This window comes from Limulus polyphemus, unplaced genomic scaffold, assembly GCF_000517525.1.
Source record: "Limulus polyphemus unplaced genomic scaffold, Limulus_polyphemus-2.1.2 Scaffold8775, whole genome shotgun sequence".
Lineage (NCBI taxonomy): Eukaryota > Metazoa > Arthropoda > Merostomata > Xiphosura > Limulidae > Limulus > Limulus polyphemus.
The window spans coordinates 5,408-21,941 of record NW_013674385.1 but is presented as its reverse complement, the minus strand read 5'-3'; the positions used below and the strand labels follow the sequence as shown (position 1 = coordinate 21,941).

The 16,534-nt window shown below is 32.1% G+C and overlaps 1 protein-coding gene across 1 annotated transcript; it reads left to right on the top strand.

Annotated features, from left to right (window-relative positions):
- Positions 1 to 3,047: 3,047 nt before the first annotated feature.
- Positions 3,048 to 13,802, top strand: LOC106475542 (ubiquitin-conjugating enzyme E2 L3). Its single transcript, XM_013936220.2, has 4 exons — positions 3,048 to 3,119; positions 5,775 to 5,870; positions 8,668 to 8,854; positions 12,787 to 13,802. Exons 1-4 carry the CDS (start codon positions 3,093 to 3,095, stop codon positions 12,939 to 12,941), a joined length of 465 nt encoding a protein of 154 aa, XP_013791674.1. The 5' UTR covers positions 3,048 to 3,092; the 3' UTR covers positions 12,942 to 13,802.
- Positions 13,803 to 16,534: the final 2,732 nt, after the last annotated feature.

The window sequence follows — 16,534 nt, the reverse complement described above, 5'->3', positions numbered from 1 at the left end:
ACAAAATATAAACATTTCTAGACAAATATTAAGTTTCAACAATACACTAGTCTACGTACGTACTGCAGACAACAATTAATAGTGTACAAACTTTAAACAATAAAGGATGCTTACATATAATTTTTAACAGTACTTTCTTTATTCGGTCCTTTTCGATTTTTCCAAGAAGAAGTATAATAGTATTTCAACCACACTTTGCCCACTCTATCCATTACCAAATACTATTGTATCATAAAAAATATATTTGATTATGATCAGAACTCCTATCTTCTATGTTCTCCCTTAAATTCATAAAAAAGAAGAAAACAGGGTCAACCTATTGTATCCGCATGAAGTTGCCCTACAGAATAAATGTCCTATTACCTTGACGACATTTTAACGCAAGTATACAAACATACAATATGGGTCACCACTCATACAATTCCTTTAATCAAAACATACACTTGCTTGAAAGAAACACTACAATTTCAAATGCATTTAAAACCATGGAATAAAGGAATAAAAAGTTAATACCATAGTGATACTCGATCACATTGGTACGACTAAAGCCCGGCATGACTGGATGGTTAGGGCGCTCGGCTCGCAATCTGCGAGTCGCGGATTCGAATCCCCGTCACACCAAACATGCTCGCCTTTTCAGCCGTGGGGGTGTTATAATGTAACGGTCAATCCCACGGTAAAAGAGTAGTCCAAGAGTTGGTGGTGGGTGGTGATAACTAGTTGCCTTCCCTCTAGTCTTACACTGCTAAATTATTGACGAAATTCGTAAGAAACAAACAAACTTACGACTAAAAAACTATGTTTTGACAATAATGGTTACAAATCAAAACAAAAGACATGGAAACTTTCTTCTTTAATAGAGGCTATATATTCTGACACTTTGTCATCCATGATGTAGCCAGCAAAATTGTTTCACTTTCAACTCTACCCAAACCTAACACACACTGATTATATTCCACTTTGTGCCAAAATACCACCAGACCAACAAGAGGATCAAAGACGTTATACTAAACAACTACAAACTACTTACTGAAAACCCAACCACTAAATATATTTTCAAAGATCCACCCACGATTGCTTACAGATATGAAACATACCCAAAAGACATTTTGGTACACAGCAGTTTTAAACAAAAACAATATGATACTTTAGCCACTCAAACATGTAAACGAAGCATATAAACAGCACCAGATATATACAAGAGAAAAAGGGGAAAAAATCAACATAAGACAATTCATTACATGTGCTCCTGAATTTATCATTTCTTGTAAAGTTTGTAAAAACTTGTAATACTTTATAAATTGAACAAACAGGACACCGACTCGTTGAGCGAGCACGTGAACGTCTAAGCCAGTGTTTCTCAAACTTTTCCAATATCATTCACCCCTATAAGTTTTTCACAACAGCTCACTCACCCCAGTTCAAAAAAAAAGACAAAAAAGTACTGAATTAAAATGCAAAATTCTTTATTATGACTTAAATAAACATCAAATTACAATTAGGATAAATATAAATAAATAAATACTTTTTTTGCTCTTGAATTTAATGTATAATTGATAATACTCATTCACCCTGATTCTGATCTCAGTAACTCCTCGGTGAGCCATTCATCAGTTCAGAAGCATTGGTCTAAGATATATTAAACCGCAGAACCAAGATACACTTAAAACAGCCATTACAACAGACAATCAAATAAAGAGATTCTTTATATGTTGTATTTAAAGCAAAAATACTAAATCTCTAATGTTGAAATACTAACCAAAGGGAAGAAAGACATTCAGCAACACCCTATCATCTACAATCCAAGCACTCACAGTTAAAGTGCAGGGATAGTTCAAAATGCTGTGCTCACAATATTTGAACTTAATATATACGATTTTGTTCCAGCTTTTGTGATTTGACGAAGAGCGTTAGTTCGAAATGTAATCTAGTTTGTTTGTTTGTTTTGAATTTCGCGCAAAGCTACACGAGGGCTATCTGCGCTAGCCGTCCCTAATTTAGCATCACCACCCACCGCCAACTCTTAAGCTACTCTTTTACCAACTAATAGTGGGATTGACCGTCACATTATAACAGATTGCGAGCCGAGCGCCCTAATCACCTGGCCATGCCGGGCCTAAATGTAATCTTCCAGAAATAGATATATATAAAGTTTTTGGTATAGCAATTATAAAAGGGAAATACTTTTAATTGAATTGCTTCCGGTTTTAATTCTTAATAGAGATTGGTGTGTGATCTTCGATTATACCAGGGAAGAGCCAAGTTTAAAATATAATCTTGTTTATTTGAAGATAAAAATGCATTTCTATTACAAGTCAGAAATGCAGTCAGTGTCGCGTTAAGGAACTGGTGAGCCCTGGACAAAGTCTAAACTAGTGCTCTCCCCCCATTGCTTTTAAGAAAATGCCATATAATTTCATAAACTAAATTTATTAGTTATAAAAAAATAAGGTAAATATATTTGAAAAAATAGTTTATTATTGTTTTATTATACGCTTCATATTTTATTATTTGTTATTATACTCGCAACATGCAGTAGACCTCTGACGGCTGTGGGCCCTGGGTAACTGCTACTTCTGCCCATTGGATAAAACGGTCCTGAATACAGTAACCTAAATCATACCCAGAAATACGGAATTCATAATGCCTAGTTTTTACCTCTAACTTTAAAAAAATTCTCTGGGTAGGCCTGAATCGCCTAGCAGGTGGGGAAACTATCCTTCTATACCCCATCTCAGCGATTTTCGCCTCGAAGAAATGCCTTCGTTTAGAGCCGTAATAGTAACCCCTCCCCAAATTCCTGGTTCTATCCCTGTTAGTAATCTTAAAAATTAACGAAGTGAGCAGGCAATGAAAAATATTTGAATACGTATATCTTTCTTTCATTAAAATGGACTTCATAAAATTTATACTATTTTGTGTTATGTATTTTGAATAGAAAAACAAGACAGAATTATTCGTTTTAAACATTTGTGACTAGATTGTTTTTGAGAATTTTACTCCGTTCGAATTAAATAAGTAATAGAATATCAGAGGTCGCTTTTGTCGGCTTTTTTTCCCCCCGTTCTTTTTCTGTAAATTCTGTTCTTGAAATGGCAGCGACAAGGCGTTTACAAAAGGTAAAACGAATATTTAAATTTGTTTGAACTGCTTTAGTTTTTGTTTCGTATGTACGTTAATTTCATTTTTATAACATTAGTATATTATATATATACATATATATATGTGTGTGTCCGTTAAACTTACGGGGAAAATAATACACAACTGACAATCCAATATTATTAAAAATTTATATATTAATTATTATTACTATTATTTTGTTACTGCTAGTTAATAAGTTAGTATTGTACTGCAAATTACGTTGTATAACCCAATATTTACTTAGAATATATTGTTGGTTACATAATTACGTATAGCTTCATAAGTTACATTTAACAGTAACAGATAATTTAGAGCACAGTCGCAATTACCAGTTATGAATTCAGACGTAACCTAATTAAAAAAAAGGAACAGAACTGAGAAGCCATACATACTCGAGTCTACTGAAGTGGCTAAACTTCAAACATTCTGTGCAATAACCCCAATTCTATAGCTGTTTTTAATCTAAAATAGAAAAGAAATGCTGAGAAAGGTTTTAGAATCACAGCAATAAAATACAATTGCGTGGGAACTAGAAACAACTAATCTTTCTTAGGCCTGTGGTCATATGGGTTTAAAGCATAGATATCCTGGAGACTTACAAACATTCAATTTTCAGTGTCCAAAGGAATGTTTGGGTATGTAGTACATTGGGACATCCATGAGCACTGTAATGATTTGTATAGAGAGATAATTACCCATTTTTACTTGTAACCAACATACTTTTCAATACAGCATAGAATTCTGTTAGCTTTGCTAATAACTACAGACATTTCCTTGAAGGTTTGGGTCACTATGCCTATACCTTTTCTTCAGTCAACCTATTGAGTGGGTTTCCATCTATATTAAAATGTGCATGTGTGTGGAATTTATAGCTCCAGTCACTCGGGGGAACAAGAAGTTTTACTGTTATACTTTGCCCATTGGACATGTAGTTTTTTGTTTGTTTTTTAACATCATTGATTTTGTTGCTAGGAAGACATTCCAGGTATATTTCTGTGCAAGTTCCTGAAAATTCTGAACTGTGGAAGTCTAAAACTGTATACCTCAAAAACTCGACCCAAAACTAGACACAAATATATACATCTCTCTAGTTCATAAACTCTTAGTCACACACACACAGTAACAAATATATTTAGATTAATACAACAATATTATTACATTGCACTTCTTTACAATAGGAGCCTAGTAAAGTTTGGTAGTATATGATTCAAGTCAATCCAAATATTTCCCATAAAATGCTCAGAGTTGGAAATGTTAAATGTTGTGAAAACAGAGGGAAATATTGAAAAGCACAGTTGTCTCATAGCCTTCAATAAAACCTTGCCATTAGCATCGACTAGGTGCCCAATTCACATTTTGACATGTTACTTACGTTGATCATACGTTACAATAAGTTCTTGTTAGTTTTAACATTTATCAGTCTTATTTTGCAATTTCTCATTAATCTCATCTGTTTGGTTAGGGGGTCTATAACAATAGCTTCTTGAATACCATCTTGTATGTTTTCATTCCCAATAGGATGCAGTTTGTTTCTTATATAAACAGTCACCCCAGCCCTTTAAAAATCTATTATTATTAAATAATTTATAACCTGAAACCTCAAAATAGTTCCTCTTTTCGGTATTCTCCAAATCTGACCAAGTTTTAATAATCCACAGTTATGCAATACTAAATACATTTACACAGTTCTGTTATTTCTATTTTTTGTAAAGCTTAACAAGTGAAATGCCCTAAAGACTATAATCAAAAATAAGTTGTAAATTAATGAAACAGTTGTATGTAATAAGCTCACCAGAAGTACTTGATGTACATATAGAAGAATAAATGGATAGCTTTCATGTAACATACTCATCACTTTTTTATATATAGGCTATTTGTGGAGAGTAGAAGACAATTCAAATACTGTATATTTGTTTAAGAAACAAACAAAATAAGTTTTGCTAAAGAACCTTCATGATTCTAGTATTTAGTGTACCTTTTTCATGATTTTGCTATTGACTTGCAGTTCTAATTTATTCAAATGTAATTAGAAGTTTACATGGTTTCTATAGACAGAACTGTTCTTTCTCTTATATTAACATTATTTTAGTGGAATTTAAACATGTATCATAAATATAATAATTGATATTCAGAAACATTTAAACATATTAAAAAAATTATCATTATCTTTAAAGTTAAGAAAATTTTCATTTTTATAATTTTCTTGTTATTAAACACTTTGAAGCTCATAAATATTTATTACTCAAGTGTCAAAATATGAACTTATTTGCTTATTAAATGAATGATTTTGAAACTGCTCAGTTTTTAAAAAGTAATTCTAATAATTATAATATCATAAACAATATTTGTTAATTTAATAAATTCTTTTTTTTTTTCTAAAGTTAATACAGGAATATTGATTCACAGAATGATAATTTCAAAGGTCAAATTTTCTTGTATGTAGTGAATTTTAAAGACGAAACTCTTTAAATTGATCATTGCTATTCTATGTTTTTAAAACCATTGTTTGTGTTTTGATGGAACAAAAAATATTTCAAGCATACTTTGTATTGTTTTTTTGTTGTTCTTGGTAAAGGTACAAAAACTTTGCTTAGTTTCATGTATAATTTATTAGAATGGTGTTATTAATGCAGGAACTACAGGATATTCGAAAGTCAGCAATGAAGTCATTCAGAAATATACATGTAGATGAAAGCAATATCCTAGTGTGGCAGGGTCTAATTTTGCCTGTAAGTTTTCATCTGTGATAAATATAATGATAATTTTTATTATTAGTTCCTTTCTAGTCTTATTGTTAACACAGTATATTATGTACAATGAGCCATAAAAAAATGCTAGAATTATATCTAGAATTTTACATCTTTTAGTATGGCATAAAATGTTTTACTTCTTTTGTTATTTTAGAAGCTACTGTGCATGTGTAATTTCATTTTTATGTATCCAGTGCTGCTAAATTATGTTTGGGAAAAGATTTATGAATTCAATAAAAGTTCTGTTTTACTAAGGCTTTGGATGGAAAGTTTAATAAACTACAGCCTTCAGAAGGTGTTTAAACAGAAAAGTTAATGTATCCATGTTAATAATGAACCAACAGTAGGAAGTCATATATTTAAAATAATTATTTAATTCTGTCACCATTTGAGTATACTAAGAAGGAATTTTAAACAGAAAATCATTGGTTTTTGTCATCCTTTAGAAGATTACTTTAAAATGACCTGCCTTTACAGGTTATTGTTTACAACCATTTTAAAATTTTATTTGCTTGTTTAAAATACAAAAAACTGTGATAATGATATGAAAAGACTACAGTAAAAATAATTGTTGTAGAATGTTAGTAAAAACCTCTTAATTACATGCTGTTTATTGAAAGAATCAATTTTCATATGCTATTGATAAAAAAAAACTTATTTTACAGCTTTACCCCTGCCTTTCTACAATGTTATGATCCCACCAACTCCTTTGTCAGGTCAGGGTTCTCCAAGAGCATGTGACACGTACTGCTCCCTTCTGTGGTTTCCAAGTCCATTTATTTCTTCTGTGAAATCCTCACCTCTTCTGTGACCTTTTCCCATCACCCTTCTGTTTTGACTTCACCAGTTCATTTTTCTGGCATTTTCTTTCCTTTCTTCTGATGGTTGTCACCTTTTCGTGTTTCCCTTTTATTAGATCTATCACCTTACCATGTCCCTGGCTGCACATTTCCATCTTCCCTTGGAGGATCTCATCATAGCTTCAACTGTTTATCTGTATTGGGAAGTACTCCATTCATTTTCTTTGCAGGAGCCTTTATTGCATATTTGAATCCTACTCTGTGGTGAATGTTGCCTGACCAGGTACACTTAGTCTTAAATCTGCACTGTACAATCCGTGAATATGCTAGATGACTATGACATTGAGACTATTCCCACCGCAGACTTAAGGTACCATTCCAGAGGTCACCAGGTGTGAGTTGATCAACTCCATCCAATATCTCCTCTATGCATCGATATAAAATATAGAAAAAGAAACAAAATTACATGTCACGAGGTCATCTTACACCCACCATTGAGATGGGGTGTTCTGTTGGACCACTTGTAGGTGTACCTCATGGTGCTTTGCTTCGTAAATATAGTTGTCCCGGACTGTACACTCATGGATTAGCACGAGTAAAGCAGACAGGGATCTCTGCCCATCTCTGATGTTCTGTGGCATTTGACACTTGCCCTGCTGTGGACCTGATGTACAGTTCCAGGTGGTGCCAGGTGTTGGATGATGCACTCCATCAAAGTGATCACTCTGCTTTTCAATATAGGGTCTTTCGATCACCCATTGCACTGTCTCCGGTGTTGCAGTGCTCTGGACTTTCCAACACATTATTTCCTTCCTTCTTCTAGTGGAGTATGGGAGTCCTTGCCACTTACAAGTTCCTAATTGCTGGGGTGGTGGACTATGGAGGCCTATCCTCCTGAGTGTGTACGATACCACTCAGTTCAGAGTAGGGTGGTGGCATTCTGTTAGTGTCAATGGCGTGATAGCCTTCTTATTGCGAACCTGATGTACCATTCCAGATGCTGTCAGATGTTGGATGTAGCACTCTGCCATATATATATATATAATTAAAAAAAGAAATTCAGATTGCCCCTCTGGCTGAGACATCCTCCTCCCTACCATCCTCTGGATGTCGGTTCACAGGGATCTAGTGTTGGTCAGAGATGGCCCGACCACATAAGTCCTCACTCACTTGTGTTTTGCTGGTATCCTCCTCCTACCACAAACTGGACGTTAAATTCCCAGTGCTGCCAGGTTTTGGACTGGAGATGCAACCCCAAAATTGTAGTCCCTCTTCCTACAATCTGCTGGATGTCTGTTCCTAGTGGACCTGGTGTTGGCTGTAGCTGGATGAGACACATGACTTCCTGCTTGTGTAAGGCTGGGTACCATCCTCCTACCATTGACTGGAAGACCAAATTCCCAATGCCGCCAAGTTTTGGACCAAAGATGAACACCCTCCTAGGCTCTCCTCCTTCCTATCAGATGCATGTTCCTGGTGGATCTGGTGTTGGAGGTACGCACATGTGGAAATGGGCTCTTGGTATGGGAGCTCCTCTTCCTTGCCGCTACTCACTTTTGAGATGAAAGGTAGAAGCCCCTATTACTACCAATGACCTGGTGTAAAGTTTCATATGCTACCAGGTTTTAGTTAAGGTCAAACTCACACTTACAGTCTGTCATGTCCTAGCCACTCTACACCAGGTGGTCCGATTATTTTTATTTTTTCTTGATGTCCCTCCATGTTTCTGCCCTGTTGGTGACACATTACAAATGGGTGAAGAGTATACCTGGTTCAGAAGTGGCGCTGTCTCCCACAGGTGTGTTTTCAGCTCCTTATCACACCTCATGGTCTTCCTTTGGGAGGTAAGGTATCTATTGGAAATACATTTTTAGTTTAGGAAAACATTAACTTTAGATTGTTCAGAAAAATTTTAGTTAAGTGTAACTTCTGAAGTAAAAAAATACAAGTATAAAATGTTTTTAAAAATTTTACAGGATAATGCACCATATAACAAAGGAGCTTTCCGTATAGAAATCAACTTTCCTGCAGAATACCCATTCAAGCCTCCAAAAATCACATTTCGTACAAAGATTTATCACCCAAACATTGATGAAAAAGGCCAAGTATGCCTACCCATCATCAGTGCAGAAAATTGGAAACCAGCAACGAAAACAGATCAAGGTAAAAAAAATTATAAAAAGATAGTTAATAACAATTTTTAGTTTTTTATATGTCATAAGTAAAAAATGTTAATAATTATGAGTACATCTGATTACAAATTAGCTTTCTGTTACCAACACGTTTTTACTTGGCTTATTTTCAATAATCTACTATTGCTGCTGAGATTGCTAATAGCCAATAGAATCATGTAAGTCTAAGTATCAGTTAGTTACTTTATTTTTTTTATTATGAGGTACTAATTATTAACTAGTTTATATTTTACGTTCCAGCTGTTAATCTGCTGCCATTTTCTGAGAAGGACTGTTTGTGATGGCTATGATCCTGGGTCTTGATAGAAAGTCTTATGTGCTATCTTCTCATTCAGCTCTACCTTATTATAACTTGAACCAACTAACTATTGCTATACTTTCAGGAAGGTGGAGGGGTGGTCCATATTTTGCTGACTTTGATGGTAGATTGACCGTGTTTTCAGTCAGGTGTATGTAGAAAGCATATTTTATCTTTCTTTTTCTTGTCTGTGGTTCACATCTCATTATGTTTGTATTATTCCAATTTATTGTATGGTCATCTTTGGCATAATGGACTGTTGCAGACAGAGCTGGATTATAATGCCTTGTATGTCTATTATGCATCTGAATTCTAACTTCTGTTATTATTTTTGTTTCTCCAAGCTGTTGGTGTCCTCATTCACATAGAATTGTGTAAATAATATTTTTTGTTATCTACTGGATGTTTAGGTGTGTTAGAGGTTCTAACTGCATTCATAATGAGGCTTCTGAATACTGTTCTGTATATATGCTGTTTACATATCCTCTGTACATTTTCAAGAAAACCTTTGACATAAGAGAATATGGCTGCTTATTCTTGATATTTATATTTTATTAAATACTAACTACATGTAGCTTACATCCTTCATTTCAGCTGCTAACCTGCTGCCATTTTCAGGGAAGTCCTGAGAAGGATTGTGTTGGTGGTTGCAGTGACTGGAATTTGATTGTGGGTTCTTCTTAGAATATAAATTAGTTTATCAATTAGTAGCTACTAATGATAAAAAGTAACTAATTAATAATTAGACTTATACAATCATATAAAACTGTGTAAGAAATTATGCATGGTGGTTGTTGAAAGATAAAAAAGAAGTATGTTGTAGGTTAAACCACTAAACACAACAAGATGTTAACTACAGAATATATATATTTATGATACCTGTTGTTGTAGATACAAATTTTCGGGCAATGCCCTTCATTAGGTATCTCTAGCTGAACAGTAAAACCATAAACAAAAAGTTATAAATTGAAAGTCGTGTGACAATATAGCAAACAAACATGTCTAACAATGTTTACAAACACTTGAAACAATATGAGAGAATTAGGAAGTTACATATATTACATACTTACACAAATAAACTGAGAATTTGGTAAAAGTAAAAAAAAATGAGGAGTAGTCGACACAAGTTATAAGAAAACATCTATGAAAAAATAATAAAGGATTAGCTAAATACATAATTTATTATATGATAGTTGTAAGATAAGTTTAAAACTGAAGGATAGAAACATTGCAAAAAGCTAAAAAATTTAATTTATCCCATCGAGGTGGATAGTTCCCAGGTCAAAAAATTTTATATTATGAAGTTCATGTTTGTATTTGTTGGTAGTAGCCTTCTTCAAAACAAGTATTTTAAAATGTTCAAGGTATAGTGTCAAGCCACTGGTTTATCTGTGTTACGCTTCGTTATGTCTCGGATGTTCCTGAGTCCATTCTGCTAATAATATACTGATTCCTTCTGAGTAACATTAGCCAACTTCCAATCCTCTGGCACCTACCCACTATTCGAGGACTTACAAAAAATAGTAGCAAGTGACTCACATATCCAATCCTTAACTTCCTTCAACATGCTTGGGGAAATATTATCTGGACCAGGAGCCTTACCATTTTTTAAACTTCTCAATTTTTTTGTAACATGCTCATAATTAATGTAATCATCTTGTTTGATCTTGTTTCCATCTATCAACTGTTCAAGATGAGGAATATTGCTTAAATCTTCATTAGTAAAAACGGAAGAAAAAACATAAATTAATAACCCAGCCATCTTATAATTTTCAGGTACGAGCCTTCCTTTATCATCCCTAAAAGGTCTACTCCCATCCTTTAGTGGTATTGAACATAATTCCTGTTTATCATAGTCATCTGTAGTACTGTTATGTTCAACATAATTCTGTTTATTATAATCATCTTTAGTATTGTTAAAAATAGTTCTGTTTATTATAATCATCTTTAGTATTGTTAAAAATAATTCTGTTTATTATAATCATCTTTAGTATTGTTAAAAATAGTTCTGTTTATTATAATCATCTTTAGTATTGTTAAAAATAGTTCTGTTTATAATAATCACCTTCATCACTGTTAAACATAGTTCTGTTTATCATAGTCATCTGTAGTACTGTTATGTTAAACATAATTCTGTTTATTATAATCATCTTTAGTATTGTTAAAAATAGTTCTGTTTATTATAATCATCTTTAGTATTGTTAAAAATAGTTCTGTTTATAATAATCATCTGTAATATTGTTAAACATAGTTCTGTTTATTATAATCATCTTTAGTACTGTTAAACATAGTCTGTTTATCATAGTCATCTGTAATATTGTTAAACATAGTTCTGTTTATTATAATCATCTTTAGTATTGTTAAAAATAGTTCTGTTTATTATAATCATCTTTAGTATTGTTAAAAATAGTTCTGTTTATAATAATCTCCTTCAGCACTGTTAAACATAGTTCTGTTTATCATAGTCATCTGTAATATTGTTAAAGATAGTTCTGTTTATCATAGCCATGTGTGATACTGTTAAACATAGTTCTGTTTTTATAGACATCTGTAGTATTGTTAAATATAGTTCTGCTTACTATATTCTTTTTTACTACTTTTAAACATAGCAACTTGTATTTGATGATGCTGTATTAAAGGAGGTAAAGAATAAATAGTTCTGTCTGTTTAGAACTGGTGTATATTATTGTGATATCAGACTGATTATTTATCATTAGAGAAAAAAGATGATGACTGAAAATTACTACTTAAATTTTTTTAGCATTTATATAAAGTAAAACAAATGAAGACATACCAAAAGAAATTTCATCAAGGTAACATAAATTGCTTAATATGAAATGTAGTTTATTGTAGCTTACAGCTTTGTATGATGAAGAAAGCCTGAATGGTAAATCTAGTTATATAAGTGGATAGCCTCAAAATTATGTAAATCAAATAATGAGTACATATACAAATATAAAACCAAATCAACTACCATACTTAGATATATATATAACTCCATGGGGGCATTCTCCATAATTGACTGAGTCAGGTTGATAGTGCCTAATTCTACATTTTGTAAATGGTTTAGTTTCTGTTACTTAATGAGATAAATACGTATTTTGTATTTTACAAAACATATCTTTAAAATGTTATCTTTTTTATGTTGTTTCAGGAGGTTACTCTCTTGCTTTCAAGTAAAAGAAAAGGTTTTATTGAATGATATTAGTTTCAGAAATATGCATGTAGATTATTTGATTTTCTCTCCACTTTTAGATAACAATGAGAGGTTTTAGTAAAAGAACAGAGAAACTTTGATGTATTAAAACTGTCTTTCATAACTATGTGTATATACACAGACAAACACACTTTTGCTTTAATATCTATTTATATCTACCCTGTTTAATGACAAAATGGTTCTGGTAGTAATCTAGACATGAAAGTAAGTCTTTCAGATTGTGCGAGTTTATTGGAAGTTTTGTGTAATTTTTCACATTACTTTAGTTAAAGATGATACTCATTAGAGTTATATCTTGAGTTTTTACTGTTTATCTTGTCAAGTGAAATATTTTACCAGACTCTTGATCATAACTTCGTTTTTGTAAACATCTTTTTTTTTTTCTTAGTGATTCAGGCATTAGTGGCTCTAGTCAATGATCCAGAACCAGAACATCCTCTTAGGGCTGATTTAGCTGAAGAATATGCCAAGGACAGAAAAAAGTTCTTTAAGAACGCTGAAGAGTTTACAAAGAAGTTCTCTGAAAAACGGCCATCTGATTAACTAATATCTTTTACTTTTTAAGTACCACAAACAAACACTATTAAAACAGAAAATAAAAGAAGAAACATACAAAACTCTGTATAGTATTCTAATGCATACTGAAAAAAATATCATCAACACTCCAGCACCAAAGGTATAAAAACTCCAGATGACATAGCTGGTAAAAGGAAACTTTTTCCTTTTGATGATATAACCTGAATCAAATGTTGTTTAGTAGTGATTATTTAAATTAAGTGTATCAGTGATTTATGTACATTGAATTAAAGTTTTAGGTTTCTCAGTAATACAAATGTAAGTTTGCCTAGTATGAGGAATCTTTACAATGAGGTTTTAAACTCATAATAAGTTTCCTCTTATATACTTGAGTTGTCTGAGCTTTTCTTTAACCTAGTTTCATAACAGAGGATATCTCCAAGATTTGTATACAAGTGAAAACAAATACTGTTGTCCAGTAAAAAATATATAGTTATCTATGCCTTGTTGTAATTGTTTGGAATATGTGTGTATAGATTTCATTGATTACAGTAAAAGTTCTTTAATAAAATTCAGTTATTCAGCTCAGTGGACTTTAAGACCAAAATCACATTTTTAAAGGTATGAATAACTTAAAGTATGTGATTTTGCAACAGACTTTAAAAATAATTCTTAATTCTCTGAAATAATTATGCAAAATCACTTAATGTGTCTTATGTAGAATTACACCTATAACTGTTTTACCTGATTTAGAATCATGCACTTAGTGTACTATTTCCCCGCAATAAATGTACAAGTTAAAAATACTAAAAATTTGTATTGACATCAAATTATATTAACAGACAAGAAGAATCCTAACAAGACAGTTATTAGTTATACTTGGCCTTTCGTATTTCAAAAATTAGATTCAGTGTTAGGTTATAATTTTGAAAAGCAAAGGAGTGGATTGTTTGTTTGTTTATTTTTTTCCAACAAGTTTGTGATATTTACATCTCGGAAATACTGTATATAAATACAGTTCAGTGTTTTTACGTTATACGTGAATACTGTTTTGGTACGAAGGATAATTATGTCTTCATATACCCTTGGTGTATGGTACAGTCTAGCACACTGATAATGATTCCTCAGTATGCAGTATGAGTATTTTTTTCGGTGTGAACTAAACACTTGTCCTTATGATCAGCATAAAATGTAGTTTAAATATTGTATTAGTTTGTGAAAAATAGAAACTTAACTCCATGAGAATCTATGTAGCCTCAGTATTCTTATCATACAGTTTGTATTGAGAGTGTATTTCCTAAAGGTTTTTAATTGATTTAAGTATCATAATTTTAATGATAACTATATTAATATTAAAGGACAAATAAAAATGAATAATTAATTATTTAAAACTATGGGTTTGTGTTTGGTAAATGTGTTTTAATTGCAGTTTTAGATCAGGTTTAGGAGATTACTGCTTGCTCAGGATGGAGCATTAGTCAGGAGCCAGAGAACTAGAAAATGTTCTTTACCTACAATAATCTTTCTAAAAATTTAAAGAATGGCATAGCTAAAAAATATAATCCCACATTTTTTTATATGTTGTATGTAAAAACAATCATAGATCCAGTGTGAAAAGTATGAGCCTTAATGATCAAGGCTTTCTAAAGTAAATGTTTTACACATTCACCCACAAACACCACATTATGCTTGTTTGATGTGTAAACAGAAAAATATGTGTTACATAAATAATGCATCTGATTAAACATAGTAAGTCACTTCCCCTGAAACACAAGAAAAATACCAATTATAATTTTATCAAGTAATATATGATAGGTAGTTGTGATATAATTATTGTTGTTCATCATATTTTTAAAAGTTGAAACTACAAAATTATATGTGTACCACTTAGAACAATACCTTACATCACAAAAAATATTGACTTAACAGTCTTAGATCAAATATTGATACTTTACCAACTTCATAGATAAACACTGATCAAGATTAAAAAAATTGATATTGTAAGTCCTGTTAGTGTTAAGTTGTTTTTTTGACTGTAATACTGTTGAGAATGTCTTGAGTAACCTCTGCTACTTTAACAAGTGTTATAATAACATTTCACTGTACTTTTTCAGTACATGCTTAGTTATTACTAAACTGGTGCTAAAAAGCCTTCATGTTAAAATTAAATTTAAACTGTTCCAATGATAGTTAGGAATTCTGTGAACTAGTTGTAAAAAGTCATGTGAACGAGTGGGAAATTTGAAAGTGAAATGTTGGCAATTATCATTATGCTACATGTTATCTGGGGCTGACAAGGGGAATAAATGTAGGGGCCAAATTACTTTTTATGCTAGGCAGGAATCTTTTGTAGTTATGTCACAGGCTAAATAGATACAATATTAAATACACTTCATATGTATAAAATATGAATGGCAAAAAAAAATAATTTTGCACTTTTTCATTTATCAATAGATATATGTGCATTTAGTTTGTGAAGAAGTAAAGTTTTAAGATATATAACAAAACCTACTTAACATTTAGTTTATGGCATATATATATATATATATTTTTTTTTTCCTGTCAAATAAATACCAGGAATAGTAAAAATAGCTATCCATAAACAATAACTGTTTTGATACACACAAAAAGTAACAACTTATGCTCAATTTAATTTTGTTTAGGTTGATTCTGTTAAAAGTAAATTTTTTTGCAAAAACAAAACATTTCTGTTAGGTAGAGAAAAAAAAGTTCTGAATGGCAATGTTGGACCTTCAGTAGCTTTATTAACCTACATAACTCAAAATTTTATATTGGAGAACATAGTGTACTCCTAATGTAAAACTTATAGATGCATAAGAGAACTTGATATACACTGTCCAACACACACTGTTATAAAAACTACTCAAATAATCAATACAGTGAGTTGCAAGGTTTTGCAATTACATGGTGAAAGTCATTGAAATAGCTTCAAATAAAGGCTATGTTGACAACTATATTAAATTGCAAGGGAAAGGCATGACCAAGTGGTTAGAATGTTGGAAGGTTTGAACTATACACCTGGAAAAAAGTTAAGCACCCCCGTGTTTTTTTCAAGTGATTCAGATTCGACGTTCTTGTGACTGATTATAAATTACCATTCAATCTAAACGTGTTTATCAAATGAAATTATGCATTATTGGGCACAAGAAAACAAGATTATCACCGTAAAATAACAATTTTTAATTTACATATCATGACATTAAAATATGGACAGTTCTCACGCTTAAAATTATCTTTAATAAGTATTGTCAGTGAAAGCTCAAAAACGTTATTGAATTGTCAAATCACATTACAAAATGTCAATCATGACACACACATTGATAATTAGTCATCGAAAAGTCAATATCGGGTATATCCACCGTTTGCCTGGATGACTGCTGCAACCCTGCGCCGCATACTGCCAGTTAGACGTCTGATTTGTTGAAGCGTTATCTGTCGCCATTCTCGGTGCAAGTGATCTTCTAACTGTTGCAATGTCCGTGGAGGAGGCTCCAAAGCCTGTATTCGCCTACCCAATTGGTCCCACAGATGCTCTATAGGGGTGAGATCTGGACTTCTTGCTGGCCAAGGAAGAGTGTTGACGGATTCATTCTCTAAAT

Excerpts from the sequence above, each read along its gene's own strand:
- LOC106475542 (XM_013936220.2), top strand. The coding sequence starts at position 3,093 with ATGGCAGCGACAAGGCGTTTACAAAAG. Across the intron at positions 5,871-8,667 it reads GGCAGGGTCTAATTTTGCCT|GATAATGCACCATATAACAA; the intron begins GTAAGTTTTCAT and ends AAAATTTTACAG. Across the intron at positions 8,855-12,786 it reads AGCAACGAAAACAGATCAAG|TGATTCAGGCATTAGTGGCT; the intron begins GTAAAAAAAATT and ends TTTTTTTCTTAG.